The 12,754-nt window shown below is 38.3% G+C and overlaps 2 protein-coding genes across 3 annotated transcripts; both read right to left on the bottom strand.

The window, feature by feature from the left end:
* Positions 1-2,419: 2,419 nt before the first annotated feature.
* Positions 2,420-5,969, bottom strand: LOC130718402 (serine/threonine-protein phosphatase 7 long form homolog). 2 transcript variants are annotated; one of them, XM_057568995.1, is made up of 6 exons: positions 5,645-5,969; positions 5,465-5,531; positions 4,038-4,882; positions 3,883-3,961; positions 3,393-3,797; positions 2,420-3,310 (listed from the first exon to the last, which is right to left on the bottom strand). In XM_057568995.1, exons 3-6 carry the CDS (start codon positions 4,868-4,870, stop codon positions 2,933-2,935), a joined length of 1,695 nt encoding a protein of 564 aa, XP_057424978.1. In that variant the 5' UTR covers positions 4,871-4,882; positions 5,465-5,531; positions 5,645-5,969; the 3' UTR covers positions 2,420-2,932. The 2 variants fall into 2 exon arrangements, with proteins under 2 accessions (XP_057424978.1, XP_057424971.1); XM_057568988.1 differs by having other exon boundaries at positions 4,038-5,531.
* A 5,116-nt stretch (positions 5,970-11,085) lies between these two features.
* LOC130718395 (RING-H2 finger protein ATL11-like) lies at positions 11,086-12,754 on the bottom strand. Its single transcript, XM_057568979.1, has one exon. The coding sequence runs from the start codon at positions 12,389-12,391 to the stop codon at positions 11,285-11,287; it is 1,107 nt and encodes a 368-aa protein (XP_057424962.1). The 5' UTR covers positions 12,392-12,754; the 3' UTR covers positions 11,086-11,284.

Genomic DNA, 12,754 nt, shown 5'->3' with positions numbered 1-12,754 from the left:
GCACTCTCCCCTAAAGAACTGTTCATGGAAAATTCTTTCCAACTGGGCCCATGTATGGACTGACCTAGGAGCGAGGGTGGTGAACCAGGTAAATGCATTCTTGGTTAAAGAACTCGGGAAGTACTTCATTTTTAAATTTTCATTGATGGCTAGGTCTCCTGCTTCGATTTGGTACCTAGCTATGTGCTCTACAGTTGACTCTCATGAATCCCCCGAGAACTTAGTGAATTTGGGGACCTTCCAGCCTCGAGGAAGTTCGGATTCGAGAACCTCCTCCGTAAAGGCCGACACAAATTGGGGTCTATTTGCGAAACCTACGTTGAAACCATGTTGGTTCAACAATTGTTCCACTACGGCAGCAACATTTTGTTGCCCCCCAGCATTCTGGTGTCGAATTCTCTCTAGCACACCATCAGCGTGTTCTTCCCTGTTTACCATATACACATTTTGCAATGGTGGCTGCACTGCCTCGTACAAAGGGTTTGCCCTCATCTCTTGGTGTTGCGGCGCCTGATAGCGCACAGGGGCAGGGACATGGTTAGGCAACGGGATTTGGTTAATCCCTGGTGCCGGTTGGATTTCGACTGGTGCCCCCAGGGCTGTCGCCAAACGATCCATCTGTCGTGCCAAATGCTGATTATTGGCATTACTATTTTGGAGCACTGGGTTAATTAGTTCACCTATCTGTCGAGATAACATGTTAACCATTTCATGGTTACTATCATCTACTTGCTGCCTAATAGCTTGAAGTGAACCAGTGTTCATACTTGTAGACAAATAAATCTGTGAACTGGACCCAGGAACAGTGCCAGGAGGGCTAACTTGACTCCCTAGGTTCAACATTGTTCCATTTGCCCCAAAGGGGGGTATGCTAAATGGAGGAACATTCTCGGGGAATGTCGAATATGTGCCCTGTATGCCTTGCATTATAGACATAGGCATACCGTAAGGCATGTCTCCTCTCGTGATAGTTGGAACGATTTGTGCCTGCACTGATGTAGATACAGGCATTTCTGCCATTGCAGAGACTGCCACATTCTGGGTTGGCATAGTGATGCCAGGTCCCATCCCAGTCGACACTTCTTCATTGTTATTACCACTACTCCCCCCGGGGCTACCCTGATTGCCCACGTTAGACCCTTGGGGGGAAGTTCTTCCTCGATTGCTTGCCATACTTATAGTCTTACCACTTCTCAGGTGCATATAAATCACAATCAAGGCAAGTAGCAAATACCAAATAGCATGCAATAAACTTAAACACACAAAACGCTTCTGTAAAACTTAGTTTTCACAAAAACGGTCCCACTGGGCGTGCCAATTTGTTTACACGGATTTTTGGTAAACAAATATCCTCTTAGTTCGACTAAAGGAAGTTTAGATTTCAGGGTCCTTTTGAGAAAACGCTTTGCCAAAGTGTTGTGTGTGAATGAATGTGTTTTTGACAACAACGAGCAACTCAGGTGAAACTAGATTTTATTGAACACGGGTCAATTACAAAACAGTCAAATACACTAAAATAACATGAAAACTACATGAACTGCAGATTTCGACAAACAAACTACACAAAAGAACTGGAAAGCAACAAGCTGAAATGCAGGGAAACTAAAGTGTTGGTTCTGCAGCATACTCCTCCATCATCACGTTTTGCTCCTTGAGTCTCATTGATGCGGACATTAGAGCTTTCTGGTGAATTTTTCAGAGTTTGAGTTGGGAACCTTGTTTCTGAATTGGATTCTCCTATTTATAGAATTTCATGCTCTGCGTGTCCTTGACGGTTTTTTTCCTCGGTGGATGGGTTAGTGGGTCTGGTTTCTCCCACGATCTGATGCTTGCTCCGGAAGTTCTGCGCATGGTGGTGGAGATCGTGTGCTTCAACTGCTCCAACCGTTTCCTGGCCACGTTTTCAACCATCGTGGGGAGAATTTGACTTGGTCAATGTGGCACATGTTACATGTGCCTGTGTTTAGCAGTAATTGTTGTTGTCGAGTTTTGCTGCCCCATTAACTTAGTGCATTTCCCTTTTCCTTCCTTTTAGTCAGAATTCGACTACTCTGAGTATTTTGGGCTGAATGCGTTTTTCTTTCTTGGGTCAAAATATTGGGCCAACACATGTTTAGAATCAGTGGTGCAATCTTAACACTTGGTTCTATAAGCTATAGACCAAACTATAGTTCAAGTTTAAAACAACTAGAGATATAGAAGTCTAGTTTGAAAGTGACAGTTGTAACTCCTTACAAATCAACAACATCAACAAAAGTGCTGAAAGTTATAACTTAACTTGAAACTCTGATAATTCGATCGCTTATCAGAATAAGGTGGTAAGTAGTATGAAGATTCCAACATATCTGAATTGGGAGACTATAAGACGAGAAAGGCCAGCTGTTCTTTCTATTTTTAAGGTACTGATGAGTTTATAATGTTCGCAACAACTTTTTTTTTTTAAATTAAAAGAATCAGAAAAAGGTTGAAATCATTCTGTTTACAATAGTCAATAAAGAAAAAGAAATCCATGAGACATTTCACATTCTCATAGAAAGTGTTTCCCCTCAAATATGAATGGCCCTCACACCATAAAATGCAAAAAAGACACCTCATGTAAGGAGACTTATGTGCAACATGAGGCACCTCACTTTATGAGACTTTTAGAGTTGTCTATTAGACACGACAAAATGCAAAGAAGTCACCTCATGTGAGGAGATTCTGTGCAACATGAGGTGTCTCATTTTAGGAGACTTCTAGAGTTATCTTGTTAGACATGAAGAACTCTCAAGATGGTTGGAGTACATGTTGCCGCATTCACCAGGATCCTTTTACATAGTGGCCACAAAAGGCTACAGAGTTAATGAGATTGTTAATCATCAGTTTTGAACATTCCGTTAGGTGTATTGGACGTTCAAACAATGTTGTGACACTTTTAATTATTGCAAGTCAATCATATAAGGTGACGTAACCTTCTTTTACGGGAAATGCGATACGACATATATTCAGCACCAGGGTGTTCGGGAGGCACATAGTACTGACCCAGTGGCGGCACTCCAACTGGCGGAATAGTATGGACTTCAGCAGTGAAGGTATCCCGATGACGCTGAATACCCTGTCCTTCTTTTCTACCAACCTCTGGCAAATCATCATTTGTTGCCTCTGGCAACTCCATAGCCGGAGGTGGAGCATCATGTGAGGGTACTAGAATCCGGTCAACCTCCCCGGTGATGGCAAGGCAGCGGCTGATCTCCTGTTGCACGAGGTCAAGTGAGTATTTGTGACGCCCTTCACGAGATAGCATGTACCATACATGATGGAGTTTTTCAGCCTACAATAACAAATACATTTGGGTTAACATAAAATAAATTCAACAAACAAAAAAAACTTAACGTTAATTAAAATCACATCACCATTATCTCATTCGCTGCAACTTGATGCGTCATCCAACGACGTGTGTGCTGGTGGTACCACATCATATACTGATCGTTAGGCCCAGATTGCCTTTGAAACACAGGTTGATTCGGGTACACATGTGCGTGTCTGTCATTCCATAAACCTATATATTTGCGCATCTGGTGTCCCCAATCCTTGTCAACCTTTCCCCTCAACGAAATATCGTGTAGACGATCATCTTGTAGAGGTGGATCAGGTACATGCTGCTCCTGCCCAAATTGCCTCAAGACTCGATCTGGTTGATGATACTCATTGATCTGGAAGCAGATCATTGGCACCACCGCTCTCCACAATGCTCGGTCCTGCAGACATTGGTGGGAGAGGACACCGAGAACATGCTCTGGGTAGGGATCCCACACGAACTACACACAAATACAACAAACTATATACCAGTGATACTCTTCAAAAATCAACCATCTTAATAAAAGTTTAATGACATTAACTTACATCCTCAATGCCAATAGTATCTAGTTTTTGGCGGTACCATGCAAGTGGATACTTATCCCACTTGGTCTCTTTCTTCCACCTGTTCATGGTGTAACTATTACATTCGTGTCAATGACACAAATTGTTGAAATTTATTATTGTAAATATGTTCATACCTTGCTCCAAGAGGACGACCCGGAACAAAATCAGGAACCTCCTGCGGACCAATTCCACGAATTCGATCCCAAGCCCACAATTGGATCAGCAAGTTACAGCCAGTAAGTTCCCTGCGGTTGACATCTGTTGCCTTGCACAAAGATTGGTACAATTGGGCAAGCACTGCTGACCCCCAACTGTAAGTTCGAGTTTCTCGAAAGTTCCGTAACAATGGCAAAAATCTCAACGGCACATGAGAACCTGAGCTGTCAGGGAACATGACACCTCCGAACAACCGTAGCATGTACGCACGAGCATAGCGTGCCAAAGACAATTGGTCATTAACATGATCCTCCACATTAGCAAATTGTTCATTCAGCCAGGACATCTTCAGTCGACCTCCTCTCATATCAGAATCCTCCGGAGTCTTTCCCAGTAACTCCGTCACAATAGGCTTCCAATCATCAGACATCGTCACCCCGGTGACAGCTTGACCGTCGACCCTCAAACCAAGATGCAGTGCAACATCTTGTAAGGTGATTGTGCACTCACCCACCGGCATGTGGAAAGTGTGGGTCTCAGGCCTCCAACGCTCCACAAGAGCAGTTAATAACTCATGATGGGGGCTAACATCCTTAACGCAAGCTACCTCATAAAGTCCAGCTTCTTTGAGGTGTGGTACAATTTCGTCAGGCACACTACTTATCAATTTATCCACCCGCGAATCACGAGCTCGTCTCGCCCTTAGCATTCTATTTGTGCCATTCCAAACGTGTTCCGAAACATGTAAGTTTTGCTTATGCAGCAATGAAGAATTCACCGGTCCAGGATGAATAACAGATTCCTCAGCCATTTTATGCAATACCTTCATAAAATAGAACAAACAACACAGTAATAATTGATACATTTAAATTCAAAAATAAAACATGCCTACAAGTGAGTGAGTTAAGTCAAGAGACATTGTTTTTATAAGCACAAGAAGCACCTTGTATTAACACTTTAAAGTTTAAAATCTTAATTATTTTCACACTCCTCATTGTTATTATTTATTTAAACTCCTATTAAAAAACATGAAACGAAAAGAAAGCAACAGAACCAGTCCTCATTCTATACTGAGATAGAAAGAGAAAGAGAAGTTGCAGTGCAACCAGAGAAAGAACAAGTTAAAAAAATGAATGGGGAAGGGGGAAATAAACATGTACAAGAATTGTATCATATAGCTCATACTCCTCTTATACAATGCTATAGCCTATAGGCCATAAATATTCAGTAATAATACAGTATGATAATAAATTAATGTGCAAAACAAAAAGTATTTCCAATTTGCAACTGGCAGCTCAATTTAGTTGAACAACTAACTCAAATTAAATTAGCACCCAAAAAATAACAATCAAAAGTACAAAAAAATGCATCTTACAAACTTAGCAACCAAAATTTAGCTTAGTACCTATATCAGGACAGGGCTCTCCTTTGTTTCCTCTGCTCCCCCAAATAGCTTTCTGATTCCTCAGTTCCTGTGTTAATTAACCAGAGGAAGCAAAAAATTAGAAGGAAAAGCGTATAATAAAAGACCCCCAAAGAAAATTCTAACATGTGCCTTCTGCAATTCTGAAGTTCAAGGCCTCACCTTCCAGCTAAAACAACCTATTCTGTTACCAGACTGAGGTGAACGATTGAGAATGGAGAGGCAGATGTTGGATATTAGGCTTTTTTCACCATCAAATAGAGAAAGCTGAGTGAGTGTGTTTGTGATTAGGGCTTTTCCTCGCTTCCCACTGTTTGATGGGTAGAAGTCGCTCCATGTGAAGCGACCTGTGATGTAAAAAAGATGCTCCATGGCAGGAAGACTGAGTGTGTCTGATGGACAGTGTCTTCATTCACACTACACCCCACCCAATGGAAAAAAATGTATATTGGGTTTGGGTGGGTAGTCTCTGATGCTTAACATTTGGGCTCGTTCTCAAGTTTTGTTTTGTATAATCTCATTAGTGTGTTCAGTCCATGAAGCATCTGAAGGATGTCATGGGGAAAATGAGCATATGGAAATGTTTGGTGAACATTTAAAACTAGTATCTGAACCCGTGCGTCGCACGAATGAAATAATATGGAAAAAAGAAATAAAAATGAAGTTAAGAGCAATAAATAATGTTTTTATATGGTCTTTTTATTTTAACTGAGTCGAGTTACATTCGGGTATGTTTTGGTTATGTTTAATTTTTACTTTGGTTTTAGAAAAGACACTATCATACACAGAATCATGTATGTATTATATTCATAGGTATAATCTTGCATTCGTTGATCACCATGAGTTAAAAATAAAGTAATAAAATATAAGATAAATTTCACCCAAATTGACGTAACGTAGAAATCTGAAATAACTCACGTATGAAATAGTATTTTAATTAGAGGTACAATGAACCAAATTACATAACAAATAGATTCGGAAAGATCCTTAAAATGTGAAAACCATTTGAACTGGAAAATTCATTATAAAATAAATAATAGCAATGTAAAAATGTGTTTGATTTTTTTTCGATGAAGTGACATTTTTTCTTTTTCATAAGTCTCCACCAGCAAAGAATGAGACACCATAAAAATTACATCACTAACTGGTTAGGACTAAAGTTATTTATTCAAGAATAACATATTTGTAGTCACATGACAGATTAGTGCATATTTAAGTTGCTTGAAATTTCATGTATGTAGTGATAGACAATTTTATTCCTAGCACGTAATAGCTTAAGCATCATAGGAACAGTAGTGACTAATATGACTATTACAAAATAAGATGAATGCAAGATGTTCTTCAAATAAATTATGAGAATCAGTAGTAGAAATCATTTAACAGCTTTTAAGTAAAACTATTATTACCAACACAGTTATCTGTCGGGCTGAAAGACTCCATGGGTATTTTGTCACACAATATCTCTTGCAACCTTCAATCATAATATTAAACAACAAAAATAAAAGGAATCACACAATTGAATTGAAATCTCATCATTCAAGTACCAAATAGAAATTACAACATATTATATGATATATTGAAATTACAAAGTAATTTCAATTGACTAAAAGTATTAGATAAATAACAAACCTCAAATATTTTCAAAGACCTCCCTGTAGACAACATTTGTTGTTGAATTGGTAATTTCTCCTTCATCATCCAGTATTAGGATTCTTAACCCTTTTCTACTTTTGACTCTTGATACATTTTTTTTATAAAAAGAGATTTTTTTAATTCAAATTTTGAAAAATTGGGTATGTAAATCAAATAATATTAAATTACCGTAAAAGAAGGAGTTGATTCTTTTTTCAAATAATTTTTTTTAATTTAAAAATAGTTTTCATTTAAAAAGATAAGTAAATATCTAAATATAGAAACAGAAGAAAATAGCAAATAAAAGAGTTTTTTTTACTGTATGTCTATTTTTCTAAAAGGCGTCAGATTTTTTTCTAATTTTTTGTTAATTTTAAATTCATATTTTGGAAAACTAATGATATAAATGAAAAAATATTAAATTTCCGTAAATGAAAGAGTCAATTTTTTTCCAGATAAAATCTTGTTAATTTTTATAAATTTTAAAATAGTGTTTTCAATTTAAAAAATAAATATTAAAAAATCAAACAGATGAAAATATCAAATAGAAAAGATGCACTCACCAACCAGAAAAGATGTCTCAATACTTAGGTTGATCAATTCAGAATATGGAATGAATGAGAATCCAAACATCGGGATGTTTTTTTCCTTAATTATGACAGCTGTAGTTTTTTCTTGGAAATTCAGACGACATGAGTGACGTGTTGATCTGTACTTTTCGATATTACCCGAAACAGCTAAACCACTAAACTGGTATACCTCACCTTCCATGAGTTTGCCATTAAAGATCTCAATGACAGCCGAGCCTTTTATTGATGCTTGTACTTTCGAGCTCTGTAAAAAATGATTAAAAAAAATATATGCAGAAATATTTGAAAATTTACCAAGAAAAAAATTGTAAAATTTGTAAATATACCTGATGATCCATCAATACCATGTCAATAGTACCTATGTCTGATGGATTGTCAAAGGAAGACAGAGTCCACATACGTAATATCCTTGGAGCGAAGGAACTTGTTGCTTTTGAAAGACAAACATCTGATATGTGGTCTGTCATGGTTGAGAGGAAGGAGGGGGAAGTATAGAGAGTTGTGTGAGAATTTTTGAGATGGGGAACGTGAATTCTGAAATGTGTGATAATAGTTTTTTTATAATGATGTTTTTATTTTTAAATTATTTTAAATTTTGTATTTTAAATTTCCCTCCTTTGTTATGAGTTAAAGATGAATGAATATAAGACCAGGTGCATTGTTAACCTCAAATACTTCTACTTGACTAAATCTAAACTAATCCAGATTCAAGAGTTAGTTATTGAAATCCACTAAAATCAAGATGAGAAGATGTTTCACGTTTTTGTTTTCAGGTTAGTATATATTCTAGAATATTGCAATAAAAGAAATTATAATCTCATATTATATTATCAGATTTTTTATTTAAAAATCAAAACTTTTGACCACTGAAGTATATGTTTGTTACGTTTGTTTTTTCTTTCCTTCTATATTTTGAATTTCAAATAGTATATAGGTTTATTAGGTAAATATTGTGAAGCTTAACTATATATTATTTCATGAGTTTTATTAGCTTGACACATGTCCCTACAATTGTGGAAGCTGTAGATTATTGACACCGGGAAAAACTTACATACAGTTGCTTATGTGCTGTTTGTACTGTTTTGCAATTAAAATGTGACATTTGGATTTTCTTTTCCACGTAAGATATTAATAAAACCCACACACCCACTTTGTGAACGACGATAACCCCCACCCACTTTCTCTATCTCAATTTCCATGTCCGACGCGGCTGCTTAGGCCACCCATCGGAGGAACCGCCGTCGAAGTCGAACAGAATAGTTCCAGAGAAGCGCACCTGCTCATGCTGGCTTGAGCCTGATGGTGGTGGTTGAAAATCATGGGGGGGACTGCCGTGATTGTTGTCTTTCCCAGCGGCGGCGGCGTTCTGGTTTTTGTCTTCATCATCTTCATTACCCAATTTTTGTTGGGCATGAAATTGTTCATGTATTCTTCCTATGATTGGTGGTGGAGCATTTCAATTTTGTTGTGATTCAGATCTAGGGTTGCTAAAATTGTTGTTAGGACTTATTATTGTGGCTAATTTTTAAATCTCATAACAGGGAATCAAAGTCATTTCCTCCTGGAATCATCTTCATGACTTCATCCTTAGTTTTGAAAGAAAAATGTCTTGTAATGATTCCATCAGTTTCAAGCTTCCCTAATTATTTTGGTGTATGGGAAAAGTGGGGATTTAGATGGACAACAACATAAGCACCCACATAGAAAAATGGTAATTTGTGAAGTTCATCCGACGGAAAACGAAACAGAGGTTATGGATGTTATAAATTCTAAGGTGGATGGGTGTTATTAATATCTTATGTGGAAAAGAAAATCCAAATGTCACATTTTAATTGAAAAACAGTACAAACAACACATAAGCAACTGCATGTAAGTTTTCCCCATTGACACCTAAGCTTTTAATGAGTCTCAAACTATATATTATTAGATATGTAGACACATTAGATATGTAGACACATAAAGTGAGATAGGAAGAGATGAAAGTAAGATGTGATAAAAAGGAAAAAATAGAGATAAAAATGAGATATATGGAAGATATCGTTACTGTTAAGTGATTTATGAATGAGGATTGATGAGTAAAATATCAAATATCACCACTAAAGTATGATCTTGCACAAGCCCTCCACGCTTTGGATGGCTTGATCAAGTCATTAAAAAGCACTATGAACTACGCTGAAAAATTATATTCACATGTCCTTTTTTAAGATCATGCCTTGTTTTTTTTGAAAATGACTATAACTTGGTTAACTCTGAGTAACATCGTGTAGGGCACACGTATCATTTATTATACACTACTTGCAATTTAAGTATTCTAAATTTCTTCAAAATAATTTGATAAAGCAATTGGGGCCTTGAAGGCCGTATCAAATTAAAAATAATTTCACATTGTGATCATGTCAAGCATAAATCTAATAATTGACGAGTGATCTAAAGATCAGCAAAAGGCAAACAAAAGAATATTTTTTTTTATACTGAAACAAAAGAATATAGATTCATTTTTTTGGTACAGAAAAGAATATAGATTCATGAATGAAATAATTTATATTTAGTCAAATATAAACGGGCGAAGCTAACTAGGAACGGCCGGTTGATCTCATCAACACTCCAACATGCCAAAAGCCGCCATTTGTTAGCTTTTAAAACAAATGTTGACCGACAAAAATGAATTAAATATCTGCCTTAAATAAAAGTCGTTATCTTTTTTAAGAAATTATTTTAGTATTCAAGAGTTTTCTTTCTGCATCGGAAGATTACACAACAAAACTACAAAATTATATAATCACAGAGCAAAAGGGTCTCTAGCTCAACTGAAGGAACATCAATAACTCATAAATTGTGATTGAAGTAATGATTGATTTACATATTTTATCTTTGATCTTATTTTACCTTAATTTTTTCATCTTACATAATAATAATAATTCTATCACTCTTTTTCTTTGTCTATCTCAATTATCAATTTTAGTATGAGTGAAATTTATGAATGAACTACTATTTATTCTTAAAGTTTATTCCAAACGGATGAAAGCATAGCAGGAACAAAGTTGCCTAAAACAAAAGACAAATGTGAAATGTCAAGAAGCATACAATAAAATAAAGGCTAAAAAGCATTTTTGGCCCCTGATGTTTCAAGTTTGTGCAAATTCTGCCCCTATCTATTTTTGTCGATGTTTCTACCCCTCATGTTTTCAAACAGTGCACCGTCTACCCCTGACGGAGGGGTAGACGATGCACTGTTTGAAAACATGAGGGGTAGACGATGCACTGTTTGAAAACATGAGGGGTAGAAACATCGACAAAAATAGAGTAGGGGCAGAATTTGCACAAACTTGAAACATCAAGGGCCAAAAGTGCATTTTAGCCTAAAATAAATAAAAAACAAAGTAAACGTTTCACAGTTTTTTTTATCTGTTCATCTCTACAACATTACTATATCTCTCTTCCAGAACCCTTTAAAAAAATCCAAATTCCATGCCCATAGAAATAAATATAGTAAAATACATAAATAAATAAAAAATGTAATTCTATTTCTATGAACAAGAAGCGTGGTGTAAAAGCATTAATTTTTTAGCAACCTAATCAATTAACCCTCACCACCAGTGAATAGACGATCTGAAGATCGTTCCCCCATATCATCCATTGCCTTATTAGGCTTCGGCGACCTGGTTGAACCCGCTCGGCTCACAAACGGTGGAGTCCAAAAGAATCGTCGGTCTGACCGCTCATTGCTCCCACCAATCGGGCTCCTACCGACACTCCTCGCCCTATAACCGCTCCTCCCACTGCTCACCCGCATAAACGTGGCGCCACAACTAGTGGTCCGGTTCAGCGTGGAATTAACCAACCGGTTCCGCACCTCCTCTGGTAACCTCAGTGTGAACCGCTCCCAATCCTCACCCAACGAGTGACCTGTGGAATGCGACCGCGGAAACCAGCTCCTAAACCCGGTTGACCTCGACCGAACCGGACGGTTCTGATTAACCAAATCACTACCCACCTTAGGCGATTGATTATTACTACTGTTATCAACTCTATTGGGTGACGGGTCACCTGAACCGGGTACTGGTGTTGTTGACCCGTGACCTTCCGGATCTGGAATCTGAACCGCCACGAAGGTAGTAGCAGCGTCTCCCTGAAGAAGGTTTGCTCTGCAAACGGGGCAGGTAGACTGGTTCACCAGCCAAGCGTCGACGCATTCGGCGTGGAAGACATGACTGCACTTCGGAATCAAACGCAGCGTTTCATGGTCGCGAAACTCGTTCAAGCACACGGCGCATTCCAGCGTCGCCCTTCCGATTTTGAGTCCCTTCACGGCGGAGTAGACGAAGGTGGGGAAGGAATCGATGATCTCCGGGTCGAGTCCGCGGTGGCGCCAGTTGCTGCCGCCGATGGGGAAGGCGAGGTCGAACCTCCCTCTTATCCCACGCTCCGTGCACTGGCGCGTGTAGATGGAGAGGAAGCCCAGCATGAAGAACACGACCACGAGGATCACGAGGACGATGGCCATGGACTTGTCGAACTTGAGTCCGGAGAGCTTGTCTGTTGGTGGTGGGGAGAGTACGTTTGGTAGCTGTGCGGTGGCCGGCGGCGGAGGGAGCATGAGGAGGAGGAGGATGAGGAGGAGGGAGTGAAGGCCATGACTGTGGTTGAAACTGTGGCGGTGTGGTTTTTTGAGTGTGAGAGTGGTCATGTGGTGGGGGTGGGTTAATTTCTTTGCTAACACTCTAAGCAAAGGATTAGATGTTTCTAATCATGATTAGTGATGATGATAATTCGGGGTGTTAATGATTTTTGTTGTCTCTAAAAGATGAAGCAGAATCATGTAACGGAAGCTGGTGCTTATGATTGTTGTTGTCTGTGTGTGTGATGGAACAAAAGATGCATATAAACAAACAAGATATGGATTGGATTAGTGTTTTTGCTGAGCTCTGAATGAAAGAGAGGGATTATTATGTGAGGGAATAGAAATACAAATTCAACTTATTTGGTAATGGCTCTTTGAATGGCTTTGGATTGGATAATGCTCTCTAGTGTTATTATATTTGATTAATCT

Source organism: Lotus japonicus, chromosome 1 (genome assembly GCF_012489685.1).
Source record: "Lotus japonicus ecotype B-129 chromosome 1, LjGifu_v1.2".
Classification (NCBI taxonomy): Eukaryota; Viridiplantae; Streptophyta; class Magnoliopsida; order Fabales; family Fabaceae; genus Lotus; species Lotus japonicus.
This window is presented reverse-complemented; position numbering and strand designations above follow the sequence as displayed.